Source organism: Ambystoma mexicanum, chromosome 4p (genome assembly GCF_040938575.1).
Source record: "Ambystoma mexicanum isolate Mex_15411 chromosome 4p, UKY_AmexF1_1, whole genome shotgun sequence".
Taxonomy (NCBI): domain Eukaryota; kingdom Metazoa; phylum Chordata; class Amphibia; order Caudata; family Ambystomatidae; genus Ambystoma; species Ambystoma mexicanum.
This window is the reverse complement of record NC_090927.1, coordinates 127,439,283-127,454,679: the sequence shown is the minus strand read 5'-3', so window position 1 is coordinate 127,454,679 and position 15,397 is coordinate 127,439,283. Positions and strand designations below refer to the sequence as shown.

General features: G+C 46.5%; 1 protein-coding gene across 6 annotated transcripts in view; it reads left to right on the top strand.

Annotated features, from left to right (window-relative positions):
* Nucleotides 1-15,397, top strand: part of DPYSL5 (dihydropyrimidinase like 5) — a 531,970-nt gene that overhangs the window by 471,308 nt on the left and 45,265 nt on the right. For all 6 annotated transcript variants that reach the window (XM_069605551.1, XM_069605549.1, XM_069605550.1 and 3 more), the window contains 3 exons: nucleotides 2,716-2,858; nucleotides 5,491-5,698; nucleotides 8,353-8,521. In XM_069605551.1, coding sequence (XP_069461652.1) covers nucleotides 2,716-2,858; nucleotides 5,491-5,698; nucleotides 8,353-8,521 — 520 coding nt within the window. The remainder of the gene's footprint in view (nucleotides 1-2,715; nucleotides 2,859-5,490; nucleotides 5,699-8,352; nucleotides 8,522-15,397) is intronic.

The window sequence follows — 15,397 nt, the reverse complement described above, 5'->3', positions numbered from 1 at the left end:
ACCCCACAATGACTCTGGAATTCATGGACAGTGCTCCACCAGCACACCCCACAATGACTCTGAAATTCATGGGCAGTGCTCCCCCAGCACACCCCATAATCACTGTGGAATTCATGGAGAGCACTCAACCAGCACACTCCACATGACTCTGGAATTCATGGACAGTGCTCCCCCAGCACACCCCACAATGACTCCGGAATTCATGGGCAGTGCTCCCCAGCGCACACCACAATGACTCTGGAATTCATGGGCAGCACTCCACCAGCACACCCCACAATGACTCTGGAGTTCATTGGCAGCACTCCCCCAGCACACCCCACAATGACTCTGGAATTCATGGACAGTGCTCCACCAGCACACCCCACAATGACTCTGGAGTTCATTGGCAGCACTCCCCCAGCACACCCCACAATGACTCTGGAATTCATGGGCAGTGCTCCCCCAGCACTCTGGAATTCATTGTCAGCACTCCACCAGCACACTCCACATGACTCTGGAATTCATGGACAGTGCTCCCCCAGCACACCCCACAATGACTCTGGAATTCAATGGCAGTGATCCCCAGCACACCCCACAATGGCTCTGGAATTCATGGGCAGTCATCCCCCAGCACACCCCACAATGGCTCTGGAATTCATGGGCAGTGCTCCCTCACCACACCCTGCAATGACTCTGGAATTAATGGGCAGCACTCCACTAGCACACCCCACAATGACACTGGAATTCATGCGCAGTGCTCCCCCAGCACATCCCACAATGACTCTGGAATTCACGGGCAGTGCTCCCCCAGCACACCCCACAATGACTGTGGAATTCATGGTCAGTGCTCCCCCAGCGCACCCCACAATGACTCTGGAGTTCATTAGCAGCACTCCCCCAGCACACCCCGCAATGACTCTGGAATTCATGGGCAGTGCTCCACAGCACATCCCACAATGACTCTGGAATTCATGGGCTGTGCTCCCCAGCACACCCCACAATGACTCTGGAGTTCATGGGGAGCACTCCCCCAGCACACCCCACAATGACTCGAATTAATGGGCAGTGCTCCCCCAGCACACCCCACAATGACTCTGGAGTTCATTGGCAGCACTCCCCCAGCACACCCCACAATGACTCTAGAATTCATGGGCAGCACTCCACCAGCACACCCACAATCACCCTGGAATGAATAGGCAGCACTCCCCCAGCACACCCCACAATGACTCTGGAATTCATGGGTAGCACTCCACCAGCACACTCCACAATGACTCTGGAATTCATGGGCAGCACTCCACTAGCACACCCCACAATGACTCTGGAATGCATGGGTACTGCTCCCTCAGCACACCCCACAATGACTCTGGAGTTCATTGGCAGCACTCCCCCAGAACACCCCACAGTGACTCTGGAATTCATGCGCAGTGCTCCCCCAGCAGACCCCGCAATGACTGGAATTCATGGGCAGTGCTCCCCAGCACACCCCACAATGACTCTGGAATTCATGGGCAGCACTCCACCAGCAGACCCCACAATGACTCTGGAATTCAGAACACCCCACAGTGACTCTGGAATTCATGGGCAGTGCTCCCCAGCACATCCCACAATGACTCTGGAGTTCATGGGGAGCGCTCCCCCAGCACACCCCGCAATGACCCCATAATTCATAAGATGCTCCATCCCAGTAGCCCACAATGAACATAGAATGAATTAGCAGCTGCACCCGCATATTGCCCTGGAATGCATTAGCATAATTTCTCTAATGATCACATTGACCTGAGAATTCATGAGCCAAACTAATTCATGAGCATCAACTTCCCACAGTGACCCCGATCTTTAAACAGCACATTCCCAACACCCATTGTTGACCCCAATATTCAGTGGTAGCACCTAGAATTACACTAGAACATCTGCCCAGCCCCTCCCTCGCTCCCCAGAACGACCTTGAAATTCATGAGGACCTTTTGCCCTGCTCCTCTCAATGGGCCTACGTCTCATGAGCAGCACCCCCACATGAACCCTGGAATTAGTGGGCACCGTATCCCCAGCAGCATCCCAGCATTAACTCAGAAATAGCGGCCTCCTGCCCCCCACAAAACACGAGGAACACATCCCCAGCACCCCCAGAGGAACAGCAGAATTAGCAAACAGTGGCCTCCCCCACAGCCAATATTGGCCTTAGAATTCATGAGCAATATGACCTCAACCACTCCTCAGCCTCTATCAGCATTCTGCTGGGTTCTTTATTTTCCTCTCCTCCAGTGTCCCTTCCCCCACCTTTCTGAAATCCACTCACCTCTTTTTTCTGCTTTCATTTCGCTCTTTCTTCTCATATAATGTCCTTCTTCCTTCATTCTCTTTTCATTCTTTCCTCCTCTTGTTCCTTCCATTCATTTCCTTTAACCTAATTGCCCTCGTTCCTTTTCTCATTGCTCCACCTCCCTTACGCTCCATGTTCTTAGTCCACCATATTTCCTGTTCCCGCTCCTTTTCTTTCCATTATTCCCATCTTCTTGCACCACTCCCTTTCCACTATCTCCTTTTTTCCCTTCCTTTCACCTTATTCTACATTTGTTTTCCTTTGTGCTTTGAAGTCTTACTTTTCTTATCCTCATATTATCTCTCCCCCCTTGTCTTCTTTATCTTCTTCCGGCCTTCCTCTTCCATGCTTTTGATGATACTTTCCCTCTTGTCTTCTCCCACTCTTGCTTTCTTCCTCCTTCCCACCCTCCCTAGGTCGGCGGAAAGATGGACGAGAACCGATTTGTGGCAGTGACCAGTTCCAACGCAGCAAAAATCCACAACATGTACCCCCGGAAGGGGCGTATCATCCCCGGGGCAGACGCCGATGTCGTTGTATGGGACCCCGAAGCCGCAAAGTAAGTTCTGAGGGTGCACCGAGGGTTGTCCACACGGCTACGGGGGGCACCAAGACCTAGAGGGTAGATATTAAAGGGGATCACAGGTACTTCCAAGAAAAATCCTCCTTCATTTAACTTGCTGCTTCCTAAAAAACATTACATTCCAAGAACATTTGTACCAATGTTCCATGGGTATGTGTGATCCGTAGCATAGGTGTTTGCCGCTACAAAGATAGCGCTGGCAGATCAGTCATCCAGTCTCCCCAGACCCCTACCTGATAGAACACCAGGAACACCATTTTGTTTCCCTCTCTGCCCCTTGCTCTTGCAACACTGCGAATGCTCACCTGTGTCTGTCCCATTCATCGTGCTAGACCAGAACTTGGCATCATAGTAAGTTTCTAAGCATGAGCCCCTCCTAATTCATGCCCTGCAGAAGTCCTACCCACAAGAAGCATCTAAAGTCACGTGGCAGCGAAGAAGCACTTACCTCTTGACCAATCAAAAGCAGTAAAGAACACAATTATCGGCCAGTAGCCTCTGATTGGACAGTCCATCTACCCAATGATATACCCCCTCAAAGTTAATTGGTTGTCCCTAGGATAAAGCCTTAAAGAAACTATGTGGGTGAGACTAAACCACCATCAAATGCATGTGTGTTCTGCTACAGCTCTTGTAGACAGTTTTTCTGGCTGCTTCCCTTCAATAAAAACAATGTAAAAATCTATAGATCCTTGTCTGACGGGACCAGCAGCTGGAAGGGATAAGCAGAGTCATACCGACGGATGTATTGATAGGTTGGCTCGCCCGCCCCGGGTGCTGATGGACAATCAGGTTGCTCGAATGGCCGGCTGAATCCCCGACCTCAGCCCACGTTCTAAGCAGCCTGACGGCTGCTTCTCCACCCCACCATCTTACCCAAACCCTCCCCTCCGGACACCGTTTCTTTCTTCCCCTCCACACCTCTCTAACAGAGTTACCTTATTGTTTTGGCGGCAGCAATCGTTGCCACTGCCACTCTAGCCTCCGTCCTGGCCTGCTGGGCGCCTTGGAAATGGAAGAGGGCTCTGCATGGAGCCCCGTATTTCTGTCTCCACGGCAGCCATCTTAGGTTAGTATTTTCCTTGAGTGAACGGGACGCTGCGAGGCGTCCCGTTCATTCAAAGAAGAAACATTGCTACCTGCACCCCTGGGTTTCTAGATTGGAAATCCGGGGGTCTAATGTTAATAATAACGGGTTTGGTGGGCTTCACCGGCCTAGTTATAGCACCGGGCCCAATGTGGAGGCCCTCGCTTCGCTCAGGCGTAAACCATGGCCCCTGGGCCGTTACCGGCCAGTGAAGCCCACCAAACCCATTATTATTGCCCTATGAAACTCTTATACATGCATCCTCAATAGCGGAGTAACCGCTCCAGCATTTGGCTCCCACAAGGAGTTCTATAACTAACTGTTCCAAAAGCATACAATAGCCCAGAAGCCGTTACTCACAAAATGCTGACTCAATGGCCGATACTACAGCGTGACAGCTCTGGACTGCTGCTTAGGGTTCCACAAACCGGGGAGGCCCTCAGGACGCCATGATGGTCCTAAAAAAGAACCCCATTGGTTCCCATTGCAAGGTAGAGACATATGGGGGCATGCCATCTGAGATAGTTTAAATCCTTGGAGTGCCACCTCATACGTGGCCTAGTGGTCTACTAGATGTAGGTAAATGTACCCAATATTACACCGCCACGGGTTATTCTGGAGATGTGCCAATTGTTCCCAAGGAACAGCATCCACCCCCCACCCCATTCAGGAAAGAATTGAACAACTTCCTGTGCCTTCAACATCTTCCCAGGCCGAGGTCTGAGGCACCTTTCCCTCCAGCTGTGCTCTCCAAACACCTGTCCCTGGGTCCTCTTGACATTGGCATCATTTGGAATATTCACGTCCCCCCCGCTCTGTGCCATTCACCCTGGCAATGCCTAAGACTAATATCTAAGGCAGGCACTTGATGATGTGTATATCCTCACCTTGGCACCAAGGGGCCGCTCCAGTGGCGTATGAGTGCAATTCAAAAGCCGCCTAAATTAACATGAATTAAATGAATTGATATTTTATTTCTATTGCGCTCGTACACAAGTGTTTCAGAGCGCGACGAGGCAAGGGAGGGGAACAGGGGAGAACAAAACAGCGATCTTACTAGACCCAGTAACATTGAGAACGCACGAGTGCATGAGGAGAGGGGGAGGGGAAAAGTACATGAAAGGTGGGAGAAATGGAGAGTGCGGAGCAGAGGAGAAGCCGATAAATACTAATAAATAAATAATAAAGGCAACAAACAGGGAACTGACACGTACCTGCATCCCTTTGCTATGCACAGTGCTCTGTTTCTCTGTGTGACTAGGTCCACCTTAAGGAGATACCCTTCATGAAATAGAATGAATAAAAGAAGCACTAGGGGTATAATTTGTACAAACAGGATCAGTTTATAGTACATGGATTAAATTGAATAAAAGGCTTCTACCTGGGCAATATGTGGACATATTTCCAGGACTGCTCAGAGCTTCACTTTAAATGTGGTTTTTCAGAGAAAGCTGCTTTGCAGGTTAATAATAATGTGTGTCAATGATAATGTCAAATTTTCTTTACCTCTGCCCTCTCAAGGACAATTTCTGCCAGCACCCAGGTGCAGGCAGGTGACACAAACTTGTACGAGAACATGCGCTGTCACGGGGTGCCACTGGTGACCATCAGCCGCGGCCGGGTGGTGTACGAGAACGGCGTCTTCATGTGCGCGGAGGGGACGGGCGAATTCTTCCCACTTAGGACCTACCCGGACTACCTGTACAAGAAGATGGTCCAGAGAGAGAAGGTAGGCTGGAATCAGGGACCCATTGAGGCTGCAGGGGAGGACATGTGCGTGAGCCCATGGGGCGTGCAAGATGCAAGATATTCAGAATACCCGATTCTAAGGCTTCCCAAGGAACACTTTCAGAACTAAAACTATGGGAGAGAGGAGATTTGATGAGCAGGAAAAAGGAAGAAATGTCAATCAAATATTACCTAATGAATGGAAGAGTGCACAGCCTCACCAACCACGCAGGTCAAACACAGCAAGCACAAGAACCGATCCGAGCTCCGCCGCAGCATACTGGTAACCCCTGGGGTGCATCCCCTTTGTACAGTGCTCTGTTGCTTCCCAGCTGGGTTTGCACTTTACAGGCTAGCTAGATGTGGGCTATCCTGTGCCGTGTACCCACAGCTGTCAAGCACCAAGTCCTGCATCTGCTTCTTGGCAGCTCTCCTTGATTTTGCGCTGCATCACTTCCACCCGCTGTAGGTACCACTTGATTGGAGTTGGAGTCAAGAGTTCCCACTTCTGCTCTCTATTAGCCAAACTCTCTCTCCGCCTTCAGCATTGCACCCTCCCACCCCACCCCCCGACCCCCCAGACCCCTTTCCACTCTCCTCTCTGATGTGATGGAAAACTTCCTGTCCCTCTCTTGTTGCTCCTCCCACCATTTTGTCTTGCCTAGAACCAACCTGTCCTACCAGAAGCTTTCTATTGTTGCTATCTTGGTCACCACCTCCTGTTGTTATGACCTCCTCCTTGGGTTTACCACCCACTGCTGACGTTACCAGGATACTCTTAACACCTCCTTGTTCTGCCACCATCTCCTCCAAAACATCCCCCCCTCCTGATGTTACTCCCTCCTCCCAGCTCCCTATGCCCCTCTGGCCCCCAATCAGCTTTCAATCCGCCACAGTCCTTGTAATGCGCTCCAAACTCCTCCAACCTCCAGCCACAACCTGCTCCAGCACCCCTCCCTTAGCAACTGGGAATGGTTGCATTTACACTGTCTATTTTCCCTCCCCCTGGGTGGGCCTTACACTAATGGTCTGAACCTGTGTGTGTTGATCTGGGATTAGTTAACTTCCCTGAGTGCACTGGGGCACCTTGGGGGTTAGGTGGTTGGACTAAGCCTATTGCTGTCCTGTCCGCCCTGTGACGCTCTGAGGCTGCCAGCACCGAGATGAGGTCTATGGGTTTCCGGAATGAGACTTGCGGGCCCACACCGCACTGGGAAAGTTCCACATATTTTCATATTAACTTGTCTTGTGCAAATGATGAGCTTGACATTTTGTTTGCCGGGGAACAGTGATTTTGTAACGCTGCTTCTCACTTCCGTTTGTCTGCATTTGGGAAGTGGCCGGCTGGAAACATAGTATCTGCGGAACCAGGTTACCCCTAGCAGGTACTGCGCAGCTTCAAGCATAGCACCTTTGATATGCAGATGGAGCCATCAACAGTAGCCCGGTACACGCTGCCTTTGTCGCTTTCATAGCAAGGACGCCCTTAAAGGGAACGGTCTTCCTTTCAGTGTGTGAGATTTGGGTGTGCCTAGGGCGAGCTTTGGGCATTTTCAATAATTCAAAATATTACCAAGCTTTAAGCTTCTGAGGCGGGGATGCCCTGATGGGCCAATGAAAAGGAAAGGAACTGGACCTTTGGGACCCGCCTGTGCTGAGGAAACGTGACTATCTCCTGCCTTATGTCAGGGACCAGGGTAAGGTGACCAGGGTATCCTCCCCATACCACCTCTGGGTTCAACATCCAATGGCTCTGGATGGCCCACTGTCCCCCTAAGTCAGATAAGTCATTACAGTCCCCAGAGTCAGACAAGGGGGCCTTGTGATATTGTGTATATGGAGAGTGTGTGAGTCACTCAGAGTGGATCTAAGAGTTGTAAACCCAGAATTTAAGATGGAATTCTGAACCGTTTTCATAAAGTTAGTGCTTATCATCTCAGTGACTTCAGACCATCACACCATTCCCTACTTGGGGGTAACGTGCCAACAATCGAAACTGAAAAGGTCTTGCTTCTTGTAATCCTTTGCGCTGCCACATGTGCAATCTATCCCCTGGGTGGGTAAGAGCAAACTATTACCCGGGAGGATAGCTCAGGAGCAATGTGCTCGCCTTGGAAGCAAGACGACACGGAGCAACACAGCTTCGATCCCCGGGGCCGCGCTTAGAAGCCTCTGGGTATTAAGCGTATAAATAACCTACCATATCATAACTATTAAATGTTCGACCAAAACCCTGGATCTAGGTATGAATGATGAGATTTATAAAGGGCAACCTGAGCTGGAAAGCAACAGAGCACTGTATGGGTGTCTGATGCAGTCGTGTGCAGTCACAGAGCACGGAAGGGTACAGTCTTGCACTTGAATGCCTTTAATCTCAGCTAAGTTACTATCTACAGGCATGTCAGCAGATATCCCTGATTGAGGTCTTGCAGCAAGAGTCGGGTGGTGCAACTACGAGGGTTCTTCAAGCCTCCCAGCGAGGGTAAATGTTAGCTATGAGGTGTGGGTTTTTATTTTGTTCAATGTTAGAACGACCTTCACAAAAATCCTATTCCTCAGGGGGTGGGGGGGCATTTGAGGTGTGCAAGGGGATGCAGCAGTGAATTCTGAACGGTAACGTATCACTCTCTCTTTTATCTTCTTTTTCCTCCTTAGAGGCTCAGTGTGAAAGGAGTGGAGCGCACACCGTACCAGGGCGAAGTAGCAGTGGTGGTGCATGCTGGGAAAAAAGAGACAGGAAGTCCACTTGCAGATACCCCCATCCGACCTACCACCCGACACGGGGGCATGCGGGACCTTCACGAATCGGGTTTCAGTCTATCTGGTAAGAGTAGGCTGCACCATCCGCTACTGCCCGCGGGCGGCACATCTCAAGTGGGAAGGGGGGGGGGGGCGGGTGAGTAATATGAACAAAAACCTCTGAAGCAGTATCACAAACTCTCACAGCAGGTGGCAGCACACGGGACAATGTGGGAAATAAAGGTCCCCTGAGGGTGTAGAGGTGTGTTCCTCTTATGCCCTTTCCCCTTTGCTCCACTCTTGAGAAGGCGCTCCAAGGATTGGGGCGCGACTGGAGCACTCATTGCACAGCATTACATTGAAAGTTTTCCAGGGTGCGAAAAGACCTTACAGACAGAGCGGGTAAGGGGGGGGGGGGGCGTATCCTCCTTACACACAGAAATAGTAAAGCAAAAGCACCTATTAAAGAACAAAATACAGGAGTAGGCGATTCACCAACTACAAGTGAGGCAAAAATGAATCATTTTCACTGGTACTTTACATGGCGGAACACTACCCCATTAGAAATGTGAACGTTAAAGGTATTTGTACCGCGCACCGTCACTAACGGATTTTGTCCCCAGCCGCTCGGGCGGGTCTGCAAATAAGAAGGCGGGAATGGGTTAGTCAGGTGAAGAGGGAGTAGGAGAGTAAGAAAGTGGTGTGCTGTTGACAGCCTCAGTTCGATTTTCACTGTGTGCTGAATAATGGACCGATACAAGACCTGTGTGCTGTTGGTGCAGTTTATGTGTTGTTCGTTTGTTGTTGCGGTGTGGGGAAGTGCGTGCGGTTTGCTGAGCGAGAAGATGGTTGTGTGGAGTTTCGTGTGAGTTAGGTATGCAGAGGTTTGAGCATAGGGTTAGTGGATTATATGTCTCTTAGTCCCTATAATTCTTGTTCTATTTATCCTTTATTGTCCATCTAATTGTTATGAGTGATGGTGTGGCACGTTCCCAGCTGCATTGTTTTGAACTTAGTGTAATCGGTAGGGGCGTGCCTTGTCCCCCACGTTGGTATTGGTGCTGTAAATTAGCATTCACCCACTCCCTTGTTATCTATTTTCTGTCTGTGGTCCATCGTTGCATGTGTGTAGTTTGTAGGCCAAGGTGTTATTGATATATCATCCTTGCCCCTCCATCCTGACCTATCTGTGATCTTTCTTTGGTATCGTTCTAACATTCTTCTCTCAGCATTGTTTCAGCTGTGTATATGCCCCCATAGGTGTTCTTGTAGTTATAGGGTTAAGAGCCAGGATTTGAGAAGTTTTCTGAATAGTAGGTGGTTTCTTGTGTTACGTATATTCTTTGGTAAATCGTTCCAAGTTTTTGGTGCGAGGTGAGAGAAAGAAGATCCTCCAAATGTTCTTTTGTTGTAGGGTTTTCGGTTCCAAGCGAGTGTCGTAGCTTGACCTGAGCGTCCTTGTTGGGTGATGTAGGCTTAGTTTGTCTCGCAGGAACTCCGCGCCTTGACCGTGGATTGCTCTGTGCGTGATGCACATTGATTTGAACTTGATTTGCTGTTTTATTGGTAACCAGTGTAGCGTTTTCAGCGCTGGTGTGATGCGATTTCTTCAGGTTAGTTAGAGGAGCAGTCTGGCTGCCACATTTTGTATGCATTGTAGTTTTCTTTTCGAAGTCGTCCAGGCATGCCCCGATATAGGCTATTGGCGCAGTCTACTCTGGACATGACGAGAGCGATGACAGTGAGTGTTTTGTTGGCGAATTACAGGCATGGTAGGATCCTTTTTACCGCTCGTAAGGAAGAAGCATTTCTTGATTAGAGTGTTTACTTGACTCCCAGGTTTTTACAATCAATGATGGGGCTGAGGTTTTACCGAGTTCGATTGGCAAGGAGAAGTATTGTTGTCTCCTCCATTTTTTGTGATGATCATTATTTCTGTTTTGCCTGGGTTGAGTTTGAGGTAGTTTGGATTCATTCAGTTGTATATTTCATGAAGGCAGTTCTCTAATGTTGTGTTGTCTTCTTGTATTATATAGACTATTTGTGTATTGTCAGCATAGTTGTAACAGGTGAGGCCATGTCTTTTGATGATCTTGATTAGTTGAGACAGGTAGATATTGAATAATAAAGGGGAGAAGGATGATCCTTGTGATACTCCGCATGATGTTTCTTTTGGGTTGGATTTGAAAGGTTCGATCCATATGGTCTCTGTTCTGTTTGTTAGGAAGGATTTGATCCATAGTAAAGGCGTGGTCAGTGATAATGACTTCTTCCAATCGCGTGATGAGGATGTCGTGGCTAACTGTGTCGAATGCAGCACAGAGGTCTAGAAGTATCAAAGCGATACTATTGCCTGAATCCGCGTTTGCCTTTAGGTCATCCCATATTGAGAGAAGTGCTGATTCTGTGCCTCTCATTGGTCTAAAGCCTACTTGTGCCTGGTCTAGCAGACGGTGCTCTTCTATGAATTCTTGGGTTGCTCTGTATATGTATGTTTTGAGCAGTTTGGCTGGGTACGGGATGTTGGAGATGGGTCTGTAATTGGAGAGGTACTCTACGTTTCCTGCTGTATCTTGGAGGAGCGGCCTGATTTATGCTGATTTGAAGGATTGTGGGACTTTTCCTGTTGGGATAGAGAGGTTGAAGACATTCCTGTGCTGTGTCCATGGGTGTTCCTTGTGAGAGGATTGATTTGTATATGTTCGGGAGGCAGGGAACCTGTTTTGTTGCTTCGATTTACCAGTTTGACGAAAGTCTCCACTGATAATAGGGGGAAGCTTCGGAGTTTGGACGTTCCTTGTGGGGGTGGGTGGCTTCCATATTCTGCTCGCATGGTCTGTTTTGTATGGTCTGTTGCATGGTAAAGATTTTATTTTTGAAATGGTCTGCTAGATCATTGCATAGTTTCTTGGATGGTATTGGCGTGTTGGTACAGCCAGGTGGATGTTTTATTTCATTTATGATTTTAAAGAGTTGTTTTTGGGTGTTAGGTGCTATGAAGATTCGGTTGTCATAGTATTTCCTTTTTGCTTTTTGTATTTTCTTTTTGTATGAATGTTGTTGAAATGTGATTTATTTTCGTTTTTGATCCTCCATTCTAGTTCCAGTTTTCTTTTTTTCTTTTCATGGCGCTGAGTAGTGGGATTAACTATTTTGCCGTTGCTCTTTTGCGTGAAGGGATTAAAGGTTTTTCTTTGGCGATCTCGTCAATTGTTGCGATCCAGTTGTGGAGTAGATCTATTTTTTTTGTCCAGGTCAGCTTCGTCCATAGTTGTTGCTTGTGGTTTGCTGAGTTCCAGTAGTTCAGTTAGGTTGGAGTTTTGATGTTTCTCCAATTTCTTTTCATGATGATCAGTGGCTTGTCCTGTTGCTTGGTTATTGTATAAATGTTATAAGTGGAAATGGTTCTCTAAAAAAGAAATGCTTGGACTATGAATTTGAATTAGATCTACCAAGATATCAGCATTTTGTATGTTTCTTTGGATCTCAAGTCATTCATAAAGAAGGAGCATTTAGGGTCAACATTCAACACAATTGTTTTTGCTGATACGTGAGCTTGAATAATGTATATCCCGAAGAAGCACAGTAGTGCGAAACGTGTGCCCATGTGGGCACTTGGTTGTCATGTTTGTATATAGGAAACACTTGCTTGAAGACGTCTCAAATGTATATTGTTTGTTAAAGGATGCTTTGGTTAAAGGCAGGAATTGCTGTAAATAGACAGTTTGTTGGAAGGAAACATTGCCTTGAAACACAAGTTATATGTGACCTGTTGTGAAATAAAAACCACACTTTTGGAGTAGTATAAAGGGTACCAATTAAAAAGCAGTAAACAAGTAAATGTTTCTATATTTTCTTCTATTTGATTAAAAGTATATGAACACACAGCTGTACTTTAGGGAGTGCAGATCATTAAGATCTAGATACTTCTATTTTTCTTGATAGTATGTAAGGATACAGGGTGTTGTATCCTACCACGACGTGACCCAACATCTAGAGGACACAGTAGTAGGGCTAACCACAGTAAACAGGGGTTGCCTTTTCAAATTTCTACAATGCCAATATCATCAAAATTAAATTAATACCAAAACCGTACCAAAGAACCATCTTTTCAGGGAAGGTCCCAGACGCCTTATGAAAGGCTTTTCCTATTTATTGGTCAATTTCCTCAGATATGAGTTTTTGAGAAAATTCCTCCTCTGTACTACCTCCCCGCTATTCAACCCATTGACATTCAAGATGCTGAATTAGTCAGAGAGGGTGAGAGGGAGCTGACATGTTGATGATCAGACTGACGTTATCGACCTTGTGAGGCTATAGTGGAAGATTCTTTATCTTGTAAGTTTGAAGTTAATATGCTTATTCTTGTAGTGGAATCGTTTTTGTTGGACACACAAATAGATGGTGTTCCTGCTACTAGAGAATCACAAAATGGGTTCTCAAGTGACATTATCCTATGATATTAGAGAGTACGCTTCCACGGTCTTGGTGTAGGATTCCTTTACAACTGAACAATCCATATTATCTGAACAAAGTCAGAAATCCATGTTAATGGATAACATTGTAGCCTGTTATTTGACTTGCAGGCAGGGGGGTCTCAATTGCTGGCAGATGATGCGTTGTGTCAGGGGGAAACGATCATACTGGTATTAATCAGCATTACCATGGTGCTCGGGCTCCTGTGTTCCAACTCTGCTTCTAGCTCCAACCTTGTTGACATTAAACCTTTTCACTTCACTGATTCTGTTTCTATGGATAAAGCTGAAACCTGTGGCGCCGTTGTTACTCACGTAGGAGGTGATGTAAGGCCCCCCACACTAATCCAACAGTCAATTACCATTGATTGCCTGAATTTGCAATTGATTAATGAGTCGGCTGGGCTCAAACTATGTATCCCCATTGATGATAAGTTCAACAGGCCATTTAATGCTAGCAGTAGGATATTGAAGGTTATAGGAGTAACTGAGGATTGAGCTGTGGGCAGAATTATTACTATTGTAAATTTAGATATAGATCGTGGTGGTATACCTGATGACATCAATACTATTTTTAGGAATGAGTCGTTGCTTACATCATCAAAGGTTGAAGATATCGTTTCACGTGTTAACGTCATACCTAACGGCAGTAGTATAGCTGTTGCAGACACCCCTCTAAAATCCAATATAATCTAAAAAAAAACAGATCAATTGTTGAAATATTCCTCCTAAACCCCGCCTGTGCAAATGAAAAAAACTTAAAACCAAATCTCCAACCTCATCTGTAAGATTTTACCGAAAATCGTACCCATTACATCCAACAATGAGATTGACCAATAGTGTGATGGATTGGTAGGGTCACCTTTCTTATGATAATAATTGCCCCACTTTCAGTTTCGATGAACTTCCATCTTTAAAAGTAATGCATTAAAGATATTTGTTAAAAAAGGAGCCCAAACTTCTGAATGTTCTTTGAACAGGTCCGCTGGGATGAAATACAACCCCAGTGATTTCCCCAATTTGTATATCAATATAGCTTGCATGAACCCCTAGTGTGTAAATAGAGCTCTAAAATAGCATTATATTTATCTAAGTCGTTATTATACAGATTTCTAAAGTGACTCATTCCCCATCAGTGATAGAAATTTCGTTAGCTTCATTTCTATTCTCTGTACCCATTGCCCCAGTTATTACAAGTCGTAGCAAAGGTTTTCATGAAAACAAAATGTTTCCCCCCAACGGTTGCAAAGATATTCGGCAGACGTAGGAGAACAATCTGAATATCTCCCTAAATGAGCAGCCCTTTCCCATTCCCATCTATTTAAGTGATAACAGTCTTTCTGGACTGCTGTCAACCTCTTTACTCCATTTCCCTTTATTCTGGATAGAAGGCACATAGCTTTCTACGGCTTCCGACATGTGGAACATTTTGGACATGAATGTGTCCTACAGACATCCATTAGGTGCTCAATACCTCCCTTTCTTGGATGGTTGTGATATTTGGGCCGGTAGATATGTAGTCCCCGATCCTCAATCTAACATCCAAAATAGAGCTACTGTCCAATGTTGCTTTTAAGACAAAAGCAGAAAGATGGAAAAACAGATCTAATATTCCCTCCCCTAACTGGTGGTCTTGATTCTTCTGCGGAATGAGGTGTGAGGAGATTAGCAAAAGATCTGGTTTGAATCAAGCACCGTCAAAGTCATGGTTTATTGCCCAAGAACACCTTACTGATGAGATTAGGGTGTGAGGTGTCACCTTAGTGTGCGGTGTTAGTAGCCAACTTCACTCAATCTGCCTAACATGTCCATCTCATGCTACCAAGGCAAACTCCATCTGTCATAATCACAGACCTTTTGACCTAATCTTCCAATCTTGGAACTGGGATTGTCACCACATTTCCAACTGACACATAATCCTGTCGCTATATCTATTTTGTTATTTTAGTAATTTAATCGTACATTTTTTTATATTCGACTACATCGTTGAATGTGGGCTTGGAATTATGCTCTTTCGTCAGACCCCTATACCGGGCTGCATTTTCATGTGTAGCCACATTTTCTTGTTCACCTATACAACAGACAATAAAACGAAAGAAACCTTTGTGTAAAACCTTTTTTTCCTACCCTGTTAGCTAGTCCCAGGCCACAATGTGCATAAATGCTGATCTGATCATTTCAGACACTATTATCTTTGAAATATCTATAAAATGGAAGAAGCAAAACTAGATAGCACCCAATGACTAAACAAAACCAAGAGCTGACATTAACGTCCAATAATGCCATTGTAGCCGGATCCAGGTAAGAGGAGATAGACAGAATGGGAGCTTGATGAGAAAGGGTGTATGAAGAGGTTGGAAAATCTGGCCAGGATGGAAATTGGGCATAAAGGCACAAAGTAGGAACCAGAAGTAAAGGACGCCATTATGCTCTAGGCAGGTATGCTTGTACTTTAGTCGCCATTCCAAGATGGCGCCCAGACTAGA